Source organism: Cuculus canorus, chromosome 2 (assembly GCF_017976375.1).
Source record: "Cuculus canorus isolate bCucCan1 chromosome 2, bCucCan1.pri, whole genome shotgun sequence".
Lineage (NCBI taxonomy): Eukaryota > Metazoa > Chordata > Aves > Cuculiformes > Cuculidae > Cuculus > Cuculus canorus.
The window spans coordinates 76,314,987-76,339,703 of record NC_071402.1 but is presented as its reverse complement, the minus strand read 5'-3'; the positions used below and the strand labels follow the sequence as shown (position 1 = coordinate 76,339,703).

Below are 24,717 nucleotides of genomic sequence, written 5' to 3'. Positions count from 1 at the left end.
GTATTAATCAATATGAACAGAAGTGCCATTAATACCCACTTGCAATTCTTAGTCTTTTCCACTTTTCCTCTCCTGTTTATTTTCAATGGATAGTTACAGATTTTGCCTGGAGAATAAGTAGACATTGACAACCGACCTTGACTTATTGCAAGATTCTTTGTGGATCTGCTTGGGGTGCTGAAGGGAATTGTTCTGTGTGGCTGGAAACAGTGTATCTTCAAGTCCACAGCCTGGGACCAACTTTCCAAAAGACAAAAGTATTTCCTGCTCTACCAATATTGACTTCGACCAACATCTTGGTTGCCAGCAGGACAAAATAAGTCCAGCATGGGTGAAATAGGTGTAGGTGTTAAATTACAAGGGTCTTGGAATGCACAAATAGTGACTTCATTAGTAGGACAGCATGTCCTAGGGCATCTAACAGCTGCTCTGTACCCAGTCCTCAGGGAATAGAGAGTAGGGAGTCACACGCACACACACATGATATATAGTACGTGACATTTTCCCTGTTTCGTGGGAACACACGACAAGCCCTGCATATGTAGTATCAATGTCAGACAAACTGCAGGTAGGGGGCAAGCCCTCAGCCAAATTGCCACTCATTGGTGCACTGCAGGTGAAAAAGTTATCTTCTCAGACCCAAACCACTTAGCAGGTCTTACTCTCAGTAGGAATGGAAAACTGGAGTCTGTCTCTCAAAAAACTATCTGGAAAATCAGAAAAACTACTTTATCTTGTTCCTAGATCTGGAGGCAGGTTTGAGTTAGTGGTTGGAGTGGAGGAGAGAGGGACTGGGACTGGGGCATCAAGGAACCTGAGTTTCTTTCCCAGCATTACCTTGTAAGTATAACTTTGAGCAAGACCCCAGGAACACATCTCAGTTTGACTTCTGACTTGTGTCTCAAATACAGACAATAGTCTCACCAATTCTGTCTCCAGAAAGACTAGATAATACAGGGGCCAAGTTACTGGGGAGCAGTGGTTACATTACACCATTTATCCCAATTCTTGGATATTGGATAGGTTTCTCCTATACACTCACACTGTCTTTTTCTGCCTGTAGGGAGTTTGTACACTGATGGTGTTCCCTAATCACTGTAGCATCCTTCGGGAATGAGTGTGAAGGGGCAGCCTTGAATGGCACAAGACCTTTTAGGTCATTAGCACCACAACTGAACATCTGATACCTTACCCAGGAGCACAAGGAACACCTGGGAGCCTGACTGTGCTACTAGTTTTGCCCTCTGACTTGTACCACCTCTGAGTGGTACAGCAGACTGGCTCTTTGCAGGTCTGTGGTGGCACTCCAGTGTACCTCACGTTATTGTCCCTGTGTGGGACCAAGCACTGAGTGATGAGAAGGCAAGAAGGCCCAATCCTGTACTGGAGGCACAGAGTACTTATGGTTTTGGGGGCTGCTGTGCTCTCTTGGGTTAGACTGTCTTTCTCCTCTGTGGTCTCTCAGCATTCCTCATCACACTGTGCCCCTAGAGGGAGCACAGAGGCTCATCAGGGCACCTTAAGCCTTACAGGTCCCCTGCGTGGCCCCAGCTCTAGAGAACCGGGAGGCCAGTGCTGTGGCACTCCTATGTCACAGCTGCATGCATCACTGCTTCAGACACACAAATTGATCCATCTTATTGAGAGAAAAATACAGTGTTTCGGAGCCAAGATGTAGAACCTACATGGTGTCCATGTCCCCAGCAGCTACTTTCCTCTCCACACTGAACTGGAAGAAAGAAGACTTTGGCATAGGAAGACAGTCTAGGTGGAAGTACTGAGAATAGGTCAAATGGCTGCAAGTCATTGTAGTTGCCATTCATAACTTCAGCTTTGCCATAGTGCTCTGTAGTACCGAGCTATGTGAGGAGACTGACCCACCAGGCCCTGTGAAGGCACCTTGAAGCTGCTACAGTTTACACCTGGTCTATGATGTTTGCTGACACAAGCAATTGGGACTGACATGTCTTCAGCCCCCTTGATGACCCAGAGCAAGAGCTGGCAGCTCATGGTCATTCTAAACTCTGCCATCAGGGATGTACCCTTACTCAGCACAGTCCCAGTACAAGAACCACACGCCAGCCCAAGGAGCTGCTTTGCTCCATTAGCTGTAGGGAGAGCCCAAGCTGGAGGGAAAGGCTGAGAAAGGTGGTTCTGTCCAAGGGTCCCTGGGGATTATGATGGTATGGCTAGAGCAGAAACAACTAACCCACCCCGATCCCTGCAACACTTTCCTCTCCATAAACAGAGCAGAAGGATAGCCCCTTTCCTTAACCATTCCTCCTCTTTTCTTCCCCCCCAGAGGTCACCTTCAGCAGGGAGGCAGCGTGCCCCCAGGACCAGAGCCATGGGGAAGAGGCGGAGCGTCACGCTTAGCCCAGTAATGCCTGGCAGCCCCTCCGGCTGCTCGGCACAGGCTCAACCCAGCCCAGAGGCTGCAGCAGGGGCAGAGAGGCAATCCACAGGCAGCCGTCAGTGCTGCGCAGCTGGAGGAGGTGAGAGGCTTGGTGCGGACTGGGAGGGAGTGTGGGAAGAGAAGTTACAGAAATGGCAGGATGAAAGAGCCTGGGCAGGATCATAAACGGGCACAATTGGGCACCAGTCCTTCATGAACCAGTTCTGGAGACTCTGGCACAGCGTGGAGTGCTCCTCTTTCCCATATCTGGTGGATGGTGAGCTCATTAGCTAGCTTTGCCCCAAAAGGTTGTTTTGTGTTCCGTTGTGTCCAGTGGCACAGTGCGGCGGTACCAGTGGGTTGGTTGGGAGGAGGGGGTGATGTGGCTTGGTCCCAGTGAGATTGCTACCAATTTATGTCCGATGAGGCTTCTGTATGGATATCATGGTATATTGCTTGCTCGGGAATGGTTTACGGGGCAACTGCTGTTAGGTGTTTCTGCCTGAGAAGAGCAATACGCAGTTCTGCTAAAGGGACAGTCATGCGGTTCTATGCAGTGAGGTTAAGCACTATCCTGCTGACCAGTTTTAGAAAGAAGCTCATAAATCTATCAGCAATAAGGCCAGAAACAACCACTGTGATAATCTGTTCTGATCTCTTGCCTCTATTAAATATGGTTTGCACTAGATTATACTTTTAGTGGGGAAAACTGTGCCGTTCTTGAGTTAAAAGTTACAGAGATGGAGAGATATTCTTCCATATTGTTTGATGAGATTTTCGGGGGCAAATATCCTTCTTCATAAAATCTGCACCACAATTGAGGTCTGAAATTGCCTCGTTTCAGATTCAGCTATTGCTTTTATTACAATGCCTTTAGTTAATTGAGAAAGCCCTCTTTAGTGGATTTCTAGTACCAACAAATGTACATACAGATGGTAGCATTGATTCTTCACTATCTGTTTGATAATCTAAAAAGGCTGCCCCCCAAGAAGTTCCCCCTGTAGCTGTCAGCCCTGTTGTCATTCTCATGATTCTTCTCTGGTCCTTTTTTGGTCAAACTGTGGATACCAGTGCTAGTTTGCTGACCTACAGTCTCACCGATGCTGTAAAAAGATAGAAAACATCCAATAGCTAATTGTGCTGATCCATCAGCTGGCCTGCAAAAAAGTTCAGGACATTTACCCTTTACTTTCACACCAGTAGGTTTTTAACGTTCAAAAAAACTATCATTAAAAAAGGTAGATAAAAGAAGAGTGAAAACCAAAGCAAATGGAAGGAACGCATTTCTAATAAAAATACAAAATCCACTGGTGTGTGTTATTCTCAATTCTAATGCAGAAGTCATTAGCAGGTGGCCAGCTCTTCAGAAATACAGCTTTCCTAACTCAGCTGATTTTCAGAGATTAAATTTCAGACTGTCTCAGGGCATCTGTGTGTAGGAACCTCCACAGAAACTAGAGTTCAGTATAAGAGGCCGCAGAAACTAGAGTTCAGTGTAAGAGGCAGGTCATCTCAGAATGGATCTTTTCTCCTGTTGTAGTTTATCTTAGTCTATGTAAAGCTGAACAACTATATCTATTGTTTTGATTACAATGAAGCTTATTTTCTTAATTTAGCATATGGAAAATGGAAAATTATAGTTTGCCTCTCGCTTCTGATGTTCCCTGCATTTGATGCTTTTTGGGCATTGTCTTTAGTAGAGTGAATGCAAAAGTGGAATCTGCAGCATCAGTAACCTTTTTACTGTTATTCTCTTAGACTTGTATCACTACCATTAAGATATATATCTGTATCACTGTAGATTATTTCTAGTGCAATGCTTTGTCGTCCTACATATTAAGGACTACAATGGTAGTGAGGCTATACTAGATCTACATTTCTGGGTTTATGCAGTGCCCATTTTATCTACAAAGCAGCATAAAGCCCTTAGATTTCTCTGATTAATATGACATTTCTTTTTTTTTTTTTTTTCCTGTGACTCAATGCAGACTAAATTCCTGACTTTTTTTGTCATTTGAAACACTTTAGTTTGTGTGTGTGTGTGTATGGGCATTAGTTTTACCAAGGAATACATTACCTACCCAAACCATTCTTGTGTCAAGTGTAGATATTTTATGGATGATTTCAGTGCTTTCTTCTAGATCATTGACAAAGGTGAAATTATTATAACAGAGTCAGGATTTAACAAAATTAATTGTGTATGGTAAGGACATCAATAAAATACAATACATTCCACTATACTGGGCTTATTTTTTAATACATTAAAAATGTTTCGCTTATTGTTTTTGACCAACACCAGGATGAATTTGTACAGCTGGCTTGCAGAGAATGATCAGTGAATAGGACATTTCTGGCAGATGTGTGAAACAATACCAGGCTGATAACTGCTCTAAACTCCCACCAGCAATTTAGAGCTGGATGAGAAACCCATACATGTAGGGTCCTAGCACAGCCTCTAGATAGAAGGTGTTGGTTTGAGACCAATGGAGTCACTAAGTGATCTGAACTACTTGATAACTAAGCCCATTTGAGCAAAGTGTATGTTATTAAGGGTGGTGCAAAAGTGTTCAGGTAGAAACAGGGTAGGCAACACCCAGAAAGGAACGTGAAGAGGAAGCAGTTTTCCCCCAACCACCCAGCAATTCAGAAGAACTCTGGACTCATAATGGATAATGCAGCTTCTCGGGGTGACTTTCCTGCAAAAACAGATTTTAGGGCCACAGCATAAGGCAGAGAATAATTCTAACTGAATGCTTTATAGGAGGAATTCCTCTAGGAGCAGTCAGTGTTTTAACATGGGGGGCATAAAAAATTGTGAGGCTTCAGCAGTACTCTTTTCATTAGTGCTCATTGACAGGACAAGGAGCAATGTACACAAACTGAAGGACAAAGACTTCCATCTAAACACAAGCAAACACAAGCAAACATTTTTGCTCTCCCTTTTTTTCCTCTGAGGGTGGTCAAACAGCGTGATAGATTGCCAAGAGAGGTTATGGAGTTTCTGTGGAGATACTAAAAACCTGACTGGACACCTTCCTAGATAATCTGTTTCAGCAGCTTCTACTTGAACAGGGGAATTGGATTAGATCATCTCAAGAGGTCCCTTTCAGCCTAAATGTCTCTGTGATTGTATCTGTCATCATAGCATAGCATAGGGAGGTGGTCGAGTCGCCTTCCCTGGAGGTGTTTAAGGAACGGGTGGATGAAGTGCTTAGGGACATGGTTTAGGGAGTGTTAGGAATGGTTGGACTCGATGATCCAATGGGTCCTTTCCAACCTTGTGATTTTGTGATTCTGTGATAGCGCCATCTCTGTTATATAGAGATTACACTGTCTGTGGCTCTTTACTTTTCTGGACCCAATATATTAATAATTTTGGTTGAAGAGCTAAAATAACATTAGGTAGACTAAGACACTGTATCTCCATAGGCTAGCTCCTTAAGAAGGTGGGAAGCATCTCCTAATGATGGAAAGGATGTGAGTTTCTTGCTATTGTAATTAGAGAGTATTTGTGGGGAATTAACGGTTTCTTTCACGTCAACAGCCTCAAACTAGGACCTCCAGCAGGAATGTAACACAGAAAGGATAGTGAAGGAAAGAATAGTTTTGAAAAGGACCCTGCCTACTCCCTTCAATGCAGCACAACCAGATGGTGAGTGCATCTTGGCCAGTGTCCTGGTGGCATCCTATCCAGTACCTGTCAGTCTGTAAAAGGCAAATGGCACTTTAGAAGGTAACAGAGGTAGGTGTGGAGCACCCATGCAAGCTCTGCTTAGTGGTGACCCAAATTTGGTCCTCACTTAGGTTCCTAGTTAATGGCGATGGTATCTCAGAGAAAGATGTGATGACTTTGGCTGTTTCCTGAAGTATGGATTATGTCCTGTAATCAGTTTCCTCAAAGGCAGTAAGCCCGAAAACTGCTCTGGAGTGACTGCAGCCGGGGCTTCCTTCATATGGAGCCCTGATCAGACTCACAGGATTGTCACTGTCCCTCAAGACACTCTCCCCATACCCTCTGACTGGCTTATTTTTCCAAGCTGACTATTTCACTTAGATGCTCTATTCTGTACCCAGATAATCTGCCCTCCCATGCCTGTGAGACCATGAGTGCAATAAGGATCCTGGCCACCTGTGTTGTAGTCACTTGAAATGTGGAGCGGAAGAGCGTTTTGGGTATTTTGATATTTGTGAACAGAAATGTTTTGACTCCCAAAGCTGGAGTGAGAACCAAGAATACACAGAGAAGCATATCCTCCCGTTTACAAAGCCAAGTTTTCACACAGTAAATAGGAGAGTATTAATGAAGCATATTAAAAAAAATAGAATATATGACAAATATAGTAAATAATTCAATGAGTATAAAAAGAGATTAGTAAATAGCTATTTGCAAATTATTTCATTATGGAATAATATATTCAGTGGATTCAACGAGAAGATTCTAAGCTTTAGGTTAGGTAGCACTAACAGGTGGCCAGCCTACAAGGGAAGAAGTTTTAATTAGCTCAAGTTTGAGAAATTAGGTTATCTGAGATGGTCATGAACCATTTGCTGACAAGAACTTGCATATGACCAATTTGATATAGGAGAAACACTGCCTCACAGAAGAGATCTTTTGATTTTTTTTTTCACAATTTGAAATCTCATGTGTTCTGCACAAGACAAGTAGACATCTCTCCTGTCATTCCACTCCCTAGTTGGTGTAGCTTTAGCCTATCTAATATCAAGTGGAGGTCTGTGTCTTTCAAAGGTCTGTTATATTTAAGTTTATTCCTAGCTAGAACTCTTTAAAAGTTTTTTGCAGCTTTCTTTTCAAGAATACCGGTTTGGAAATGTCAGAGACAGAGTGGGAGCTTTTGTGGGTTCTGTGATGCCCTTGCTGTGTGGAATTTTGAAATCTCTGCCAGCTGGGCAGCAGACAGAAGGACATCAAAGCAAAGTCTCTAAAATATTTTCCAGACCAGCTTTCCCTTTGAGTTTCTCCCAGACTTCCATTCATCTCCTCCCATGCATGCACTTGTTCAGTATGGAACTCTCTACAGACTGTACTAACTTTGGCTGCTCTCACACCAAGCCAAAGCCTGTGCAGAAAAGTAGAGTCAATTACTTGGTACTTCTGAATTGAATAAGATTTAGCAATGTAATTGAGGAAAGAAGGGAAGGGAAGGGAAGGGAAGGGAAGGGAAGGGAAGGGAAGGGAAGGGAAGGGAAGGGAAGGGAAGGGAAGGGAAGGGAAGGGAATTCTCCTACAAGTAGTCCCGTTCTCCAATACAAATCCAACCTTTTTGTAGTTTTTTCCTAGGTTTTCTAGGGTTCATAAGAATGACCACATTTAGTATTAGTAGGGGCTGGGAGTTGAAGGAACTGTAATATGTTCTGATTGCAGATAGAGCAGTGTAAAATCTAAAGGAAAAGGCCTCATTCTTCTGCTGCCACTCATATTCCTAGGATGATATCTTCCTTTTTAGCAATGCGAGGCCCCATTCCCTCTTCCAGAAGGCGTCATGTGAATCAGAATGTTTCATGGGAAGAGATCCTGAATTTGTAGGTGCAGAGGTGAGCCACTGGTTTTATACCACAGCTTTACCTCACTGCACACTGTTGTAGGCTCATCCAAGAATGCTGCAGCCCTCAGGTTCTTGGGTTGAATCTTGATCTGCATTATGCAAAGTGTTAATAGCAGGTTGAGGGAGGCGACCTTCCCCTCTACTCAGCAATAGTGAAGTCACGTCTGGAACAGTGGGTCCGGTTCTGGACACCTCAGGAAAAGAGAGGTGTGGATGTATTTGAACAAATCTGGAAAAGTCCATGAAGATGATTAGGATACTGCATCATTTCTCATATAAGGAGAGGTTAAAGAGAGTTGGGAATTGTTCAGCCTTGAGATGAAATGGGTCAAGAAGATCATCTTATTGATGCATGATAGGAAGGTGTAAAGAAGACACAGCCAAAATCTTCTTACTGATACTGAGTGAAAAGAAAAGAGGCAATTGATCGAAACACAAAACTCCTATTTAAGCATAAGAAAAGACTTTTTTTACAGTAAAAGTGATCCAGCAGTGAAAGAAATTGCCCAAAGTGGTTGTGGGGTCTCCATCCTTGGAGATATTAAAAACCAAACTGGACACAGTCCTGAGCAACTTGCTTTAGTTAACTTTGCTTTGAGCGGGATCTTGCACTGGCTTCAGAGATGCCTTCTGATCTTGACCATCCTGTGACTCTGTAGTTCTATGACCTTACTCCAAAGCCAGGTGAGCCTCCCAGGCTTGAGGTGCCTCTGTTCAGAGCACAAGGAGGTAGTCTGGGGGAGAATGCCACCACAGGTGCCTTAAAATGCTGCCTTACAGATGTCTGGGAGGACTGAAAAAAGCATTTCTCCAAAATGGGCCTGAAGCAGCTGTCTGTAACTCAAAATGCTATTGATAGCCAAGCTCTCTTCCTGCTAAGATTTCTTGGCTGCATAAATGAGTGCCTTTGGGTCAGAAGTGTCAGCAGTCATAAGGTACTGAGCTCCCTTTGGCTTGATCAGGGCATACTGCCACTGACTAGTAGTCCATTCTTTATCATGGGCTAGCTGTGCCTCTGTGTAATGGACATGTCTGTCTCTGCTGCTTTCTTCAATAAGCAGTAGATGTGTAGAGAAACATGGTCTGCTGCAATAGGCTAATGAGAACAAGAAGACTGGGTAATCTGGGACTCTGTTAACATTTGGTGTTGTCTAATACCTTGGAGAGTAGAATAAGAAGAGGTCTGGAAGGCCAAGCTTTAGTACACACATGGAAAAGGTGATCTGGGTCTTCGAAATAAGAGACTCCAGGGATTACAATTAGAGAGAGACAAGCACCTGTCTGGAGGCCAGAAAGGATTAGAGGGCTGAGGGAAGTTCCTTTTGGTACAGGGACCTTTTTATCATGATGATGGACTTTGCATAAAGGTCTACTGTATAAAAGCAGAAGATAGACTCTAGCACAGCGACAAGAGTGCTCAGGCTCCAAGTGGCAGAAACATGTCCTGCCACAGCATGAATTGTATGGCATGTCTGATCTGCTTTTCTCTGTGTGTGCTGTGATGTTCCTGACTCAGGCTGTGGTGTTTCTGCAGTGCTCAGTGATGGCCGAGAGCTCAGCTGCAGCAGCAGCAGGGAGAGTGGCGCCAACTATGATAGATGAGCTCCTGGAGATCACGGCTCAAAGTCTGGTGCGCACTGAGGTGTCCGAACACTATGAGGTTATTCGTGAGCTGGGCAGGGGCAAGTATGGCCATGTGATGCTAGTGACCCACAGGCAGAGAGGTAAGGAACCTATTGCACTCTGTGAGCTACTGTGCCTTGTCTCCTCCTCACTTGCCAGGGCACTGGGTGGGCTGATGGTTCCTTGAGACAATGGACCAGGTATGGTGGAAGGTCGCCAACGAGGCAGGTGGGACAGGGACCTCCCCAGCCTGGGACTATTCCATTGCACCCAGACAGAGAGCAAGTGATGCTAGAGGGCAGCCCAGATCATCAGGCAAGGTTATAGTGATGAGACAGGTCCAAGGTCAAGCCAGGAACTTAGTCCACAAGTCAGGATCAATAGGGTTCAGGTCTAGGTACGGGTGTGGATGTGATATAGCTGGAAACCAGCACTCCCACCACACAGCCCAGGCAGGGAGTGAAGTCTCAAACTTGAGCTTAAATAGCGCCCTCAGGTCCACAGACCGAGAGTATGAGTGGAGGTCCTAGGTGGGGTTGGCCAAGGCCATTGGCCTATGAGTGCCCACAGGACCCTCTTTCCCAGTAGTCCCAGCTCACACTGATGGGCTCATATAGACTGAATTTCCATTCCTCTGCCCAGTACTCCTGTGCATGTACTGACTGGCTTAAAACTCACAGCAGCAGCAGTTCCTGCTCCCAGATCTGGTGTCCACAGGATATAGTCACACAAAGTGCCAGGCGAGAGACCTGTAGCTGTGTGTCTGGACCCATGGCTGCTTAGTGCCCTCTTTGGCTGGCCTTGGTGTGAGTGACTTTCAGGGAAGTCTAACCCACTCTTTCCCATCCCCAGGGACTCCTATGGCTCTCAAACTGCTGCCCAAAGCCAGTACCAAGCTGCACACCTTTCTGTATGAGTATTGTGTGGCGCTTTCCCTCGCCACCCACCCTGCCATCATTGGCATGTTTGGAATTGCCATCGAGTCCAGCCAGTACTATGGCTTCCTCTACGAACCAGCACTGCACAAAGACCTCATATCTATCATCAAACCCCGAGTGAGTGCTACTATAAGGTCATGGGGGCTGAGGCTGTAGTGTTTGGCCCCTGTAGAGGTTGGTTGGGTCAGAGGGAGGGAGATAAAGGCAGTGGGTTGTGGGTCTCTCCTGTCTGGGGTCTGCAGCCTTGAAGCAGCATCACACTTGCAAGTCCAGAAATGCAAAGGTCTTCCCCAGTGCAGAGCATGCAGGTGAGAGGCCAACTGGCAAGGCTGCCAAGATGCCCTGTGTGTACTGTACTGCCTGTCTGTCTTCCCGTGCAGGATGGGATCCCTGAGCCAGCCGCCAAGCAGTGTGCCAAGCAGCTCGTGAGTGCGCTGGAGTTCATTCACAGCCGGGGGCTTGTGTACCGTGATGTCAAGCCTGAGAACGTGCTACTTTTCGATCCCGAGTGCCGGCGCATCAAGCTGACTGACTTTGGGCTTACGCGGCCCAAGGGTACCAAGCTGAAGCTGGTGGCTGGGGTAATCCCCTACACTGCCCCTGAGCTCAGCAACACTGCTGACACTCAGGGGGTGCCCATCGACACCAGCTTGGATGCCTGGGCCTTTGGTGTGCTGCTTTTCTGCCTGCTGACTGGCTACTTCCCCTGGGAGCAAAGCCTGCCAGATGACCCTTTCTTCGAGGACTTCATGCTGTGGCAGGAAACGGGTCTGGAGGAGGACCTGCCACGCCACTGGAAACGTCTGACAGCTGAGGCTGCCCTGATGCTGCGGAGCCTGCTGGCCTTAGATCCTGCCAAGCGTGGCCCTGTCAGTGGAGCGCTGCGCTATGTTGATTGCCCTTGGCGGCTGGAGGATGGACACAGTGAGGAAGCAGAGGTGAAGCCCTAGAGCCTGCTCCCCAATGGGGGTGGTCAGCGTGCTCCCCATGGGAGAGGTCTCAGCCTGCCAGAGGCTTCAGGGTCTGGGGCATTACACTGGCCTGGGTGCGAGAGGTCACGGTGACCCAGAGATCAACTTCTCCATCGCACTATCCCTGCCACCACAGAGCCATGCTCCTTCCCCAGCTGATGGTCCTCACCCCATGGCTCAGTGCTGCCCCATGCCACACCCTTGTGCTTTCTCAGGCTTTGAAAACTTCTCCTTTCTCTTGGAAATGACTATATGTGAAGCACCCACCTGCTTTCTGACCACAGGGACTCTAGGGTGGTTTTTACAGGCTGCAGCAGCTGCCTTGTCCTCAAAACAGGGGAGAGTATGTGTGTTTATGTTTCTGTATGTGGCTCTTTTATTCTTATAATAAAATGTCTGTGGGGCCTGCTTGCTGTGGGAGAGCAGGAACACGACAAAGCCTGTGGCCATCTCAGGACAACCCGTGTAAAGCAGGGGCCACCCCGGATGCTTCCTGGGCCTCCATCAGGACCTTTGAAGGGTGGCTTCAGGTGTATGAGCTGGAGGAGCTGGGCATCTTCCATCATGTGGCTGTGTATGGTAACTGACACCAGTAATGGTGCCCAAAAGGTGGTGGGCGCTGTGGAGGTGGTGTTTTGAAGAGAGAGAGACAGAGAGAACCACGCATTGTAACTTGCCAGTTGCCGTGGGTTTCTTCCCATTTCCTTGTGTTCAGGACCAGGTGACAGATGGGCTCTTCTGCATGGAGGGTTGTTAGCAGCAGGAGCCTCAGTGTCAGTTCGCACAAGTTTCCCCCACTAGTTCTTTTCACTCAGGAATCTGGCTTTCTGCAAACACTGTCAGTCCTGCTAAAGCACAACTATCCGCTCGCCTGCCTTAAGTTGCTTAGATGCAAGTTGAAAGGTGAGCTCACAGCCACTAGCACGCATATGTATGATTCATCTGAGAAGACAGCAGCACTGTCATAAGCCTGGGCATCACTGGGAAAGATTAACAGAAGACCTGGAACCACAAGTCACATCAATTTTTCTGTACAAATTCCAGAAAAATTTGTACCTCCAGAAAAATTCCCCTAGTAATACCTCCCAGCAGTGCTATGCCTTTGCCTTGCTTTTATTCCTAACCCTTCTCCACAGCGACCACAGCCCCCTCATACAGCCAGCCCCTCTCTGTACAAGCCTCCACTGCCACCTCCACTACCACGCTCCTATTCTCCTAACTCCCAAGGAACCATTTCAAAGACTATCCAATGCAGCCCAAGCACACCTGTTCTCTTGTACTGCCTAAGAGAATGGTCCTAAGAGAATGTCCATCATGCTCTTTTAGATGCCTGCTTACTTGGCTAGAAGTCCTGCCTTCTCCCATTTTCTGTCACCACTTTAACCCTTCCCCAGCAACATGCCTCTCCTAATCCCCCAATGTCCTATATGCACATTCTAATCACAGAAAGAGATAGCAAGGAGAGAACAAGAGGTCGGAAAGGTTAGAACCTCTTCTTACTTTGGTACCTCTTTCCAGTCCCCAGGATTATGCTGTTGGTAATCCCTTCCAGCTCTTAGCATGATCCTGTTGTGGAAAACATCTGCAGCCAAGTTTCCGTTTTCAGCGACTTTGTAACTTCTAAAAATGCAGTGCTCCAGCACCATACTTTCTAGCATACAAGCTATTCTTTCACCTCGGATCTTCTCTATAGGAGATCCAGTCTACACACTTTACTGTAGTTCTCCAGCCTCCAGCTCCTTTTTTCCAGCTTCTTCTCACCCACTGGCAGTTTACCATTATTTAGCTTCCCCACTGACATTTGTTTTCTACCACTCATCACCTTATAAACATCTTTCATTCATTCCTTTGTTGGCAACACCATCTTCCTACTACTTTTCCTGCTCCCTACAATGCTTTTCCTTTGTGTCTTCCTTCCAAATCTCCACCCTACCTTGTCAACCAGCAACGTACTCGCCTTGTTCAAGATACAGTTTTCATCTGTCCACTTCCATTTCTTAGAGTTTTTCATTACCCAAAAAATTAATAAATACTACCCAGATTTGGTTTTATTTACTCTCTGAGTACTGTAGGAATAGCAGAGGTATGTAAATGTCTCGACACAATTCCTGTATTTAAAATGGAAAAGACCTAAGACCAATGGATATGTAGGCCAGGTAGCTGACAACTATCCAGTGAAAAATAATGGAAAATCTGATACAGGTGCTTGCTAATAGTGAATTAAAGAATGGGAACATGGCTGTGTGGAATGTGACACACCGTGTTCTATTTGGTAGTAAAGTTGTGTTTGATGAAAAAAATTCATAGCATTATGGTAGACAATTTTTGTGAGGCGTGACCTATTGATATAAGAAAAATTACAATATTCTGTATGGATTAAAAGTATGTGCTATGCAAATTCAATAAAGCATAAGTTAATTGAGTTGAGAGCTTTCAATGGATAGAAGAAATAATTGTAAGTTGGGAATGTTCTTGGGTTGTTTTGATTGTTTTCTGCTGCGATCAACAATTGAATGAAAACTAATTAGCATTTCCATCCACAATTTGAAGGCAAATACAAAACCAATGTGAGTACAACCCTGCAGATGACACAAACATGAATAGGGTGATAAACAGCAAGAGGAATAGGCTACTCAAAGATACCTGGATAACTTGGTAAATTAGGTGTATTCAAACAAAATACATTGTGTTACAGGCAGGAGAAATGTATTCACATAGGAACACGTAGGAATAAAAGCCATCCTTATAGAAGGACTCAGGAAAAAACTTTGCAAGTCATAGAAGATACACAAGATTGCATGAGTTCTCACTGTGTTATTCTGTCAAAAAGGCTAATGGACTCCTTGCAAGGCTAAAGAGGCACATTTAACATGGCCAAATCTCCGGGAAAAGTACTTAACAAGATTTCTGCTAGCCTAAATAGGAGTGTGGGAAGTAGGAGGAACTGATCAGCATTTGACACCTCAAAGGGCACTCCTGAGGATGGCACCACATTTACAGGCAAGTTGGAATGCTGTAGATAGCTCAGGAAAGAACCACGGTGGGACTATGGTTTAAGGCTGTAAGAAAGTTATCTTAAATAAAGTAATTAGCTAAACTGTCTGAAATGAGAAGACTGAACAGTGATTTGGTTATAATATAGGATCCTGGGTAGAAAATACTTATTACCTAATGACCTACTTTAATCTGAGAAATGTCGAAGAGCAACCATGAGAGGCTGAAGCCAAACACAATCAAGTAAGCCACAACATTGCAGTAATGAGGGTTCTTGCCTGCTGAAAAAAACTGTCAGAGGAGGAGAGGCTGAGAGAGCTAGGACTGTTCAGGCTGGAAAAGAGAAGGGTCACGGTGGATCTTATACTTCTTTATACTTCTATGCACAAGTACAAACTCGGAGAGGAGTAGCTGGAGGGTAGCCTTGCAGGAACGGATCTGGGGGTCCTGGTTGGCGGCAGGCTCAATATTAGTCAGCAATGTGCCCTGGCAGGCAATAGGGCAAACCTCATCCCGGGATACATCAAACACGGCATAACCAGTCAAAGGAGGTGATTATTCTACTGCATCCAGCGTTGGTGTAGCCTCACCTTGAGTAGTGTGTGCAGTTCCAGGCTGCACAATATAAGAACAAAGTTGAGGTACCTGCATGCATCCAGAAAAGGGAAGCAAAGATGACAAAAGGACTGGAAGGAACATCTTACAAGGAGCAGCTGATGATTTTGGGCTTGTCCAGTTTGGAGAAAAAGAGGCTGGAGGGCAAACTCGTTGCTTTCTACAGCTTCTGGAGAAGAGGAGGTGGAGGGGGAGGTGCTGATCTCTTCTTCCTGGGATCCAGCGTGAGGATGCATGAGGATGGTTCAAAGTTGCACCAAGGGAGGTTTAGACTGTACATTAAGATGCATTTCTTTAAGTAGGGGGTGGTCAAACAGTGGAAGGGGCTTCCTAGAGAGGTGGTCAGTCCCCAAGCCTGTCAGTGCTTAAGAGGGATTTGGACAATGCCATTAGCAACACGCTGTAAGTTTTGGTCATCCCTAAAGTGGTCAGGCAGTAGGACTGGATGATTGTTTTTGGTGCATTCCAACTGAAATTACTCTACTCCTACTCTACTCTACTCTACTCTACTCTACCCCATTCTATTCTATTCTATTCTATTCTATTCTATTCTATTCTATTCTATTCTATTCTATTCTATTCTATTCTAATCAATGTGTATAAACCATCAACGGAAAGGTAAAAAAAGGATGCGGCCATAGTCTTCACAGTAGTACTGGGTGACGGGACAAGAAGCAATGTGCACAAATTGAAATACAGGAAATTCCTTTTAAACATAAGAAAATGGCTTTATGCTGATGGTGGCCAAACATTAGAACATTGGTTGTGGTGCCTCTGTCTTTGGAGATGTTGAAAAGCTCATTGGACAAGACCCTGGTCAACTTGCCCTAGATGTCTCTGTTTTGAGCAGGAGGCTGGGCTTGGCAATCTCCAGAGGTCCTGTCCAGTATCAATCATGCTGTGATTCTGTGACATTTTTCAATTTGAGGACACTCTGTGTTGCAGCTGGAGATGTGTGAGGCTCCCAGCAGCTCTGGTTTGGAACTGCTCAGCAAGGGAGGCAGTAGTCTCAGCAGAGCTGGGAACAGGATGCAAAACTGGATGATGAGAAACGACTAGTAATGTTTTAGGGTTTTTCCAAATTAAGGCAAATCTGGAGTGGTGGAACACTGGCATCTTAGGGAAAACAGATCAAGCTGCCCAGCTCCATCAGGACCAAGGCTGTTTTTCGCAGGAGCCAGTTACGCTGATGAGGATCAAACCTGCCTGACAAAGGTGATGTGACAGAGGCTATTGGCAGTGAGCGGTAGTGATATCCAGGATTGTTTCTCTGTCTCCTCAATCACAGTGTCTCTAAGATGTTGGCAGAAGGGGTTTCTGCTGCCAGAAAGTTGTGCATATGTAGTTAAGTGATGAAATCAGCACTGTGATGGCATTGCACACTTGATGGTGGTGTGGACAGGGTTGTAATTAAGCAAGCACAACAGTGATCACAGAAGCAAAAGCCCTGAGCCAAGTGCCCAGCCTGGGCTCTTTTTCTCAGTGGCTTAATCATCATTGTAGCTGGATTTCTTAAATCAATGAATAAACAGACCTGTTGAAGCCTATGCCCAGGGGATCTGAAAAAAGATCTTATCCTTATCACCCCTGCAGCAGCTGCTGGGAGAGGCTGAATGGAACGGGGCTGCGTGCAGACATGCTGGTCCTTTGTACACACAGCCGCTGGCTGCAGGAGTGCTGGCCAGGTGCCCGGCACCGTAAAGGGCAACATTTCAGCTAATGTAGGCACAAGGTATGGGGCAGATCTGGTATCATCCCCAAAGAGGCATCAGGTGACTCTAAAGGGGAGTGAAAGATGTGGTAGTTAACTCCTCTCCAGGATGGAATGAAGAGATAAATTGGGTGATTATAGAGCTTACTGTACTATGTGAGTTCTGGCTACAGCGAAATTTTGACTAATGGTGACACAAGGTATGGGGTGGATCTGGTGGCATCCCCAAAAGGGCATCAAATGGCTCTAAACAGGAGGCAAATATGTGATACTTCACTCCTCTTCAGAATGGAACGAAGAGATCTATTGGTTATTCACAGATCTCACCATGCTGTGCGAGATCTGGCTGCAGCAACTGTAGTCCAAGAAGCATGAAGTCCCAGTGCTGTGGTTACTATAGTATGCTGCATGCACAGGCTGGGAGCATGGATCCCATGACTTTTGGTAGGACCTGTGCTCTATGTTTCTGGATCCCCTTGTGCACCTGACTAGGGATTCTGCTCCCTCTTCCTCACCGCACACTCCGCATTACTTGTGAATCGTCACACTCAGTAGTAGCCTAGGGACTGTGATAAAGACAACAGCCTGCAGGGTGTGGAGAAGGCATGGGCCAGTGCTTTGGTATTCCAGGGGCAGGGTTATGAATTGAGCCTGGATCTGTTAACTGGATAGATCCCTTTGTCACTGCAAACCTTCCAGTTAGGAAGTGTGGTAGGATATGGTGGAAGTTGTTTACTAGATCAGAGCAGAGATGGGAAAGTGCAGGCAGATATGAAAGTGATTGGCCCAAGCCAGGATAATGGTCAAACAGTGCCACAGGTGAGTCATCTTAAAATTAAAATGTTGATTGTGGAAAAGAACACTTACGCAAATTATTTTGGCAAACCACAGGTCAGCAATACCTCCAACACATAGACCGTGTTGTGATGCTGGCTAGACTCAGGACCTAAAAGGGAGAGTTGGACCAAGTTGGATAATGCAGTTAATGACATGTCCTCCACCTACATGTTAATGACATGTTCCTCCACCTAAGGAAAGTCCCTCTTAGAGTAGCTGATCTAGTGACCAAATGCAGGGCAAAGTATCAGTCTACATGACTTCAGTTAGGCTTCTGGTGTCATTTCTAGAGGCTTGTAGCATATAATCTTCCTTCTGCCTCATCGACTCTGACACTGTGTTGCCTACATCTCCTCCACTTAAACCTTGCTCTACCATTGCTAAGCCTGTGCTTGAAGTTTCTTAGGTAGGTTGATGAAAGACTAATCCTACATATTCCCCAGAGTTCCCTTGTAAATTTGTCTCCTAAACAAGACGGTATGTTGACTCTCCTGTGCAACTCTTCCCATTCTGCATGTCAAATCTTGAGGCTGCAGACGGACTGAGCACCAGATCCCAAAAATGAGTGGGGAAAGTATCTCAGGCCAGGGAACACTACAGGGCAGATGCAAGACTGCATAGTGTCAATGCCTGCTTCCTCCCATGCTGCTTGTTCTTGAGCTTTGACTTTCACTCCAAAGACAATGCAGGTACTAGCTTTGATAAAAACCATAAAATGACCCTGTTCTGAACAAGTGTCCTCTGAGCACAGGGATGTAAAGAAATAATAGCTGGGGGATACAGCCAGTGGGAATTTGTCACCTTTCATTCTTACTTACATAGGGGCAAGCTGGCAATGACTGCAGTCCAGCTGATGTCTTCTAGAGCTGCCTGTAGATGAGAAGCCATGAGTAGTCATAAAGCCCCGTTACCATGCCAAGGGACCAAGAGCTGCAGGACTGGAGCTGGCTGCTTCAGAAGATACTCGGTCCCTCTCTGGGAAACATGCAATAGCTCATGGAGTTTCAGCCATCAGCCTTTTTCCCCCAGTATCCTGTGCCCCGGAGTGGGGATGCATGAACCAGAGAGAAATGCCTTGGACAGAGAGATCAAAGAAACTGCCTCCATTTTCCACATCCTATAGCTTGGGTTGCACAGTACCTTGCTACTCAAACTATAATTTTAAGTTTCCTTGTGCTGTGTTGGGTTATCTGTGTCAGTATTAACCACAGGGAGAAGACTGACCACAACTAGATCCCATAACAATGTTCAAATATCCTGGACTTCCCTACTTATGTCCCATGCAAGGTCTGACAGCCAATAGTCTGGACTTGACCATATACAGGCCTGCCTGTTGCTGTGTTTGTGTTTATTGTTTTTTCCCTGGGCTGACAGGCAGCTGGGCATGACTATAAGCCCTGTGCCTTGGCCCAGCTTTGTGCAAGAGAGGGAGGAAGGGGAATTTGGCCTGGCCCAGAGTGGTGACAGAAGGTGGTCACAGTTGTCACATGGACTAATTGCACTTTTAACCCTTCTTTGCTGTTTACAAGCTGCCCCCGTGCCAAGGACTTGTGTTGCTGGCTGGGTCTTGTATCTCAGGGTGGAATCACACAAGGCGCTTGCTATCACGCTGGGCTCTGGTAGACATCTTCTCTGTGCTAACTCTGATGGAGTGCAGATTCCACATGAACTTTGTTGACAGGTTTCCTAGGGGACAATGAGAAAGACATTCCGTGCAGATTTATTTAAGTGAGGTGCTTAGGAGAGAATTTAGCTTAAGTGATAAAACAGCCTGTTTTTTATTTTGTGTCACTTGACCTCTAGCTACGTAGAGCTGGCTTCCAAGTAAGCAGTCCTGTTGTGACTAGAGGCTGCTGAGATGTCTGCAAACCACTGCTTGAGCAGGCAGCTCTGAGTCCCTTGTCCTTGTCCTCAGCACTGCTCTGCGCTTGCCTTGGCCATTTATCTTCTCTTCCACTGACTGAATAGGAGATGAAAGCAGAGCAAGGACAGCAATGTGTGGACACTGGCTGACATCTGCTGAATCTGCTCCCTCCAAAGCCAGGCAGGGAAAAAGCAACAACTTTCATATCCCCTTGTTCTGCCATTAACAGTTACTGCAGCTGAAGCTCTGTCTTTTGAAATAACTTCATCTTCCTCTTTAGGACAGTAAATTTTGAAGAGATTGCCAAATGCAGAGATAGCTCATAATTATATTTGCCAGGGGTATCACAGGCAGCCTTAATTCTTGACACTTTCTTCTGCAAAGCCTCTCTCTGCTTTAGCTGCCCCACCTCTCCAGAGGTGCTGGACTACCTCCGGCTGCTCAGCCCTCTTGGTAGGAACCAAAACACATTTAATTGCTTGTAACTTTATGATATGCTAAGACCTGTATCACCTACAGGTTCCCTGAGGTTCACGAGTGTGGATGTGCTTACATGTCCCAGCCCCTGAAGCTAAGCAAGATGAGCAGATGGTGAAACTCCATGCCTTTGGACTGGTCAATACAGACTGAGTGCAGGCATTCTACTATACCCCAGATTTCTGTGGTGGATCTGACCACAGATCTGATCACAGACAGAGACAAGACTGTCTGAACCCAGGGCTCATAGCATTATGTCATGCAGCCACACGTGTATCACAGAAGCATGACAGTCATAGTGCTATGCTAAAGGGTCTGGATTAGCTGAGTGGTGAAAGCTGCTCCATGCATATGGGACTTGGAGAACATTGCAGTGCTCATGTTACTTTGGACTAATGTCTCTTATGCTGAAGAAAGGCACTTACTAGGGACTCTGTGTCACTTGCCCATCCACTATTTCAGGATCATCCTGCTGCAAAAGAAGTATCCCTTCATAGAAAGCCCTGAAAGACTTCACGCTCTCAAGAAACAATACAGGGTGCTCAGTGTACAACTCAATAACTCCCTTCACCTAGCTGGGAGAGATACTGCTCCCTTTCACTCATGACTTACTTGAATCAATTCATATCCTTGCACCACCAATTTGCGGAGTTGTCTCAAGAACAGACATGCACTTATGTTCTCAGGTTCCCCTCCTTCATGCTCATACTGCTAATTGTACTTCAGAGAAGACTGTAGCACCGTTATCCCACCAGGACTGTTTATAACTTTGCTTGAAACATAAGAGAACATTTGCATGAAGTGCAGCTGCTGGTTGGTTACTGCTGGTGGTAGGGTAGGAGTGGACTTATCAGTCAGGTTGGGCGGCTTCTATTCCCAGTGTTGGAGGAGGTTAGGGTGGAGGGAAGCTGGGCCTCCTGGTGGTTCTCTGCATGTCTTTGAAGGCCCCCATTGTCAATCTGTGTTTGAGTTTACTGTTGCTGGGCTGCTGAACTGGTTGGCCTCTTCTGGACTGCTCCATAAAGGAAATCTGGGGATTAAGTGGAAGCCATGATACACAGCAGTTCTGCCCTGCCCCTGAGCAGCCTGCCATCCTCCCACTGGTTCTTATCTGCACAAGGGCATGTCAGGAATTGGAGAGGGCTGGCAGAGACCTGGCTGTAACAGGATGCCCCTGTCCTTTCCCTTCCTTCTGTCACTGTGGGAGAGAGATGAGTTTATGGCATGTGGTATGTGGGGGGGCTGCCAGGTGGCACTGGCCATAGGAATGATGAGACCTCAAGAGCGGAAGGTAACTGGCTACCCACCATCAAGGCTCTGTTTGGTTCAATAGGCGGAAACCTCACTGATGAGAAATCTGGACACAAACTCTTGCATTGTAACTCAGGTCACCCAGCAGGCTGGAGCAGGGAACAGTAGTCCATAATTCTGACTTCAGGTCTCCTTAACCAGTAGAGCTGTCAGTGCTCTCCAAGGTTTAGGCAAGGAATTGGAAGTCCTGACCCTGAGTTCTCATTTTCCTTTCCACTCCTTGCCTTCCTACCATGATCTCCCACCCCGGGACTACAGCTTGGGACTGTATTCTTTGAAACAGGAGCCTTGGATTCCTTCCACTTTGTCTTGAATTTACAGTTCACCGGACTCCTTACTCTGCCTGCACCGTTGTTGCCATTGCTTTCCCATTGTGTGTGCCAACACTCCACTGCCTCCAGAGGTCAGAATCAATGTTGCCTGTTTTGTTTTCACTACTATGTGATTTCAACCAACATAAGAAGAATTTCAATAGAGCTTTCTGGGTTTTGCCACCTAAGTACAGGAGCAGACTATAATACTCCTTAGAGTTCATCCACAAGAGACCTTGCATCAGTTTCTTTGCACAGAGGGCTGTGATGAGTTTCATGGCTCTAGAAGACTATTTCTTTAGTCCCTAAGTGAGACTTAGGTGCAGCTTGGTCAATGCTATATCAGAATCCCCCTAGAAGTCTCTGGGATGGCCAGATTCTCCACCCAGCATGTTAATCAGACACTGAAACATTAGCAGCTGGTCTAGGCACAGCAGGACTTGCCTGGGGAGATCTGCAGCATGGTGCAAAATTCCCACCTGGGCACTCCTGCAGCAATTAGTCAAACACTTACTTGTGAAGGTGGCTAGGAATTCAGTAAAACTGCTTGTATCAAGTCGGTCCACTGTCTCAGATCAGCCCATTGCCTCATCTATGCAGCTGAATAGCTGGGCATTTCCTGGACCATCTAGGGAATTAATGCTTTGAGTATGCTAGGTGTGGATACGGACAGAGCCCTGTCCTCACTCTAGAATGAACCTGAATTTCATACTTGCGACTTAAATTCCATATCTCTTGCCACAGATCAAATAATTATAGAAAGAATGACATGAATCTTTAAGTTGTTCTCATCCAAAGACATTACCATTTTGCTGTAGCTGCAGTCATTTATGTTGTGCTGGTTATTTAATAGTTCGTGAAGTTTAACAAAGATATCTGTCTAAACAACCTCACACAGTAGTTCCACAGAAGCAGAATATTTGGTGCATGTCTATTACCGGAGTTGCATTCACAGTGAAAGAAAGGCACCAAAACCAATACCTCTCCGGTCAAAACAGTTTCCTCTGAGCAGCTCTGGTAGCTCCTTTCTGGGTCACTTAATGGCTAATCTCTCTTGTCTTAACTAAAATAGACCAGTCTATGGTCATGCCTTTTGTATCTTATATCAGCAATGTTAAGTGTATACCTCCTTGCAATTCGTATAAGCTCTAAATTCTTAATGCTGCAGAAAGCAGGGGGACCAATGCTTGCATGGACCCATGTCCTGTTTCCTGTATTACTGATTTTTGGTATGGCTACATATTTTTCCAAGCTCTGATACAGATTTTGTTGTTCTTCACTGGCACTAGGTACTATTTTCTGCTTGCTGATGGAGGGTGGCTTGGGCTATCACAGTAGCATCCATATGTTAGAATCACACAGGGGAGAGTAGCAGTTCAGGACCAATGAATGCTCAGGCTGGATTTTGATGGATTTCACATCCCTGCTTCTAAACTTTTAGCTTGTTCTTAATGTCTGAGGACAATAGTGGGGGGAAATCACTGTTCTCCTGTAGGTAATCCTGGTCAGATGAAGGTAAAGAAGAGAAATGGGTAACTTTTCACTAGAGGTGAAATACTAAGAGCAAAACCAGACCATTTGCAAAGCAGGCTTACTTTAGGATGGCTGGTGTTCAGCTTCTTTTCTTTCTTTCCTTTATTTCATGATCTCCAGGGATGCTAGCAGAAATTTCTATGCTTATTTGCAAAGCCATTGCTTTGCATCTTTCTCTCATTAATATTAGCTTTTTCTTTATTTGTCTTTGTGACCCAAACATGTATTTATTTCAGTGACAAACATACCCATGTTTTCATTGCCAGATCATTTTGTTGCAATTAGGAACTAAGGGTCACTACTTGACTAACTGCAGGCTGGGGAAGAGCTTATGTAGAGACATATAGCTTAGATTAAAAGACTAAAACTCACCCTTCAGTATAGGTCATCAAGCAAGCACTAACTAACCAGTCATATTTGGGCAGTGATTAAAGATAGGAATTTCTCAGCTGTCTTCTGGGACTTAAAAAGAATTATTTAAGAACAGAAAATCAGCCAAAACATGTCTTGAAGCAAACTTCACGGCCTCACAGATGAGGAGCTCATTGTCTTCACATGCCCACATCGTTGTTCCTTATGCGCTGTTGAGTAGACTAATGATCAGAGAATAGCTATGACTAGTTCCTGAGAAAGGGTTTTACAGATTCCTCAGTTTCACTTGTTCTGGCCTGTAGCTTAGCCGTGAGATTCAGTTATGCTAGTACGCAGAGTCATAGAATCACAGAATGGTTTGGGTTGGAAGGGACCTTAAAGATCATCTAATTTCAAATATCCTGCCATGGGCAGGGACACCTCCCAGTAGATCAGGCTGCCCAAGGCCCCATCCAGTGTGGTTTGAACACCTCCAGGGATGGGGCATCTAGAACTTCCCTGGGCAACCTGTGCCAGTGTCTCACCACCCACATTGGGAAGAATTTCCTCCTTATGTCTAGTCTAAATCTGCCCCTCTCCAATGTACAGCCATTCCCCCTAGTCCTGTCACTAGAAGCCTTTGTAAACAGTCCCTCTCCAGCTTTCTTGTAGCCCCCTTCAGGTACTGGAAGGTCGCTATAAAGAGCCTTCTCTTCTCCAGGCTGAACAATCCCAACTCTCTCAGCCTGTCCTCATAGGGAAGTTGCTCTAGCCCTCTGATCTTCCTTGCAGCCCTCCTCTGTATCCGTTCCAACAGTTCCATATCCTTCTTATGTTGAGAATTCCAGAACTGGACACAATACTCCAGGTGAAGTCTAACAAGAGAGGAACAGAGGGGCAGAATCACCTCCCTCAACCTGCTGGCCACGCTTCTTTTGATGCAGCCCAGACACATTTGGCCCTTCTGGGCTGTGAGTGCACATTGCCGGCTCATGTCATGCTTATCATCAATCAGCAGCCCCAAGTCATCCTCTGCAAGGCTGCTCTCCACCACATAATCTCTCATCCTGTATTGAAACCGCAGAGGAAAAATGTACATTTCCAGTGAGTGAGTAAATTGTACCCAAGCTAAATTCAACACACCTGGATTAGGGACTGGTAAACTCTGAAAGCATGCACACTGAAATCCATGTAAATTATTTTCTACATCCCTTTTCTGCAT

General features: G+C 45.7%; 1 protein-coding gene across 2 annotated transcripts; it reads left to right on the top strand.

Moving 5' to 3' along the window:
• Window positions 1-2,397: 2,397 nt before the first annotated feature.
• LOC104067545 (serine/threonine-protein kinase SBK2) lies at window positions 2,398-12,047 on the top strand. 2 transcript variants are annotated; one of them, XM_009570299.2, is made up of 4 exons: window positions 2,398-2,495; window positions 9,494-9,683; window positions 10,435-10,637; window positions 10,901-12,047. In XM_009570299.2, the coding sequence occupies exons 2-4, from the start codon at window positions 9,503-9,505 to the stop codon at window positions 11,468-11,470; spliced, it is 954 nt and encodes a 317-aa protein (XP_009568594.1). In that variant the 5' UTR covers window positions 2,398-2,495; window positions 9,494-9,502; the 3' UTR covers window positions 11,471-12,047. The 2 variants fall into 2 exon arrangements, with proteins under 2 accessions (XP_009568594.1, XP_053915586.1); XM_054059611.1 differs by lacking the exon at window positions 2,398-2,495 and adding an exon at window positions 2,535-2,672.
• Window positions 12,048-24,717: the final 12,670 nt, after the last annotated feature.

What these genes read in the sequence shown, in the direction of transcription:
- LOC104067545 (XM_054059611.1), top strand. An exon ending in AGTGACCCACAGGCAGAGAG is followed by an intron (nt 9,684 to 10,434) that starts GTAAGGAACCTA and finishes TCCCATCCCCAG; the next exon opens with GGACTCCTATGGCTCTCAAA. An exon ending in TATCTATCATCAAACCCCGA is followed by an intron (nt 10,638 to 10,900) that starts GTGAGTGCTACT and finishes CTTCCCGTGCAG; the next exon opens with GATGGGATCCCTGAGCCAGC.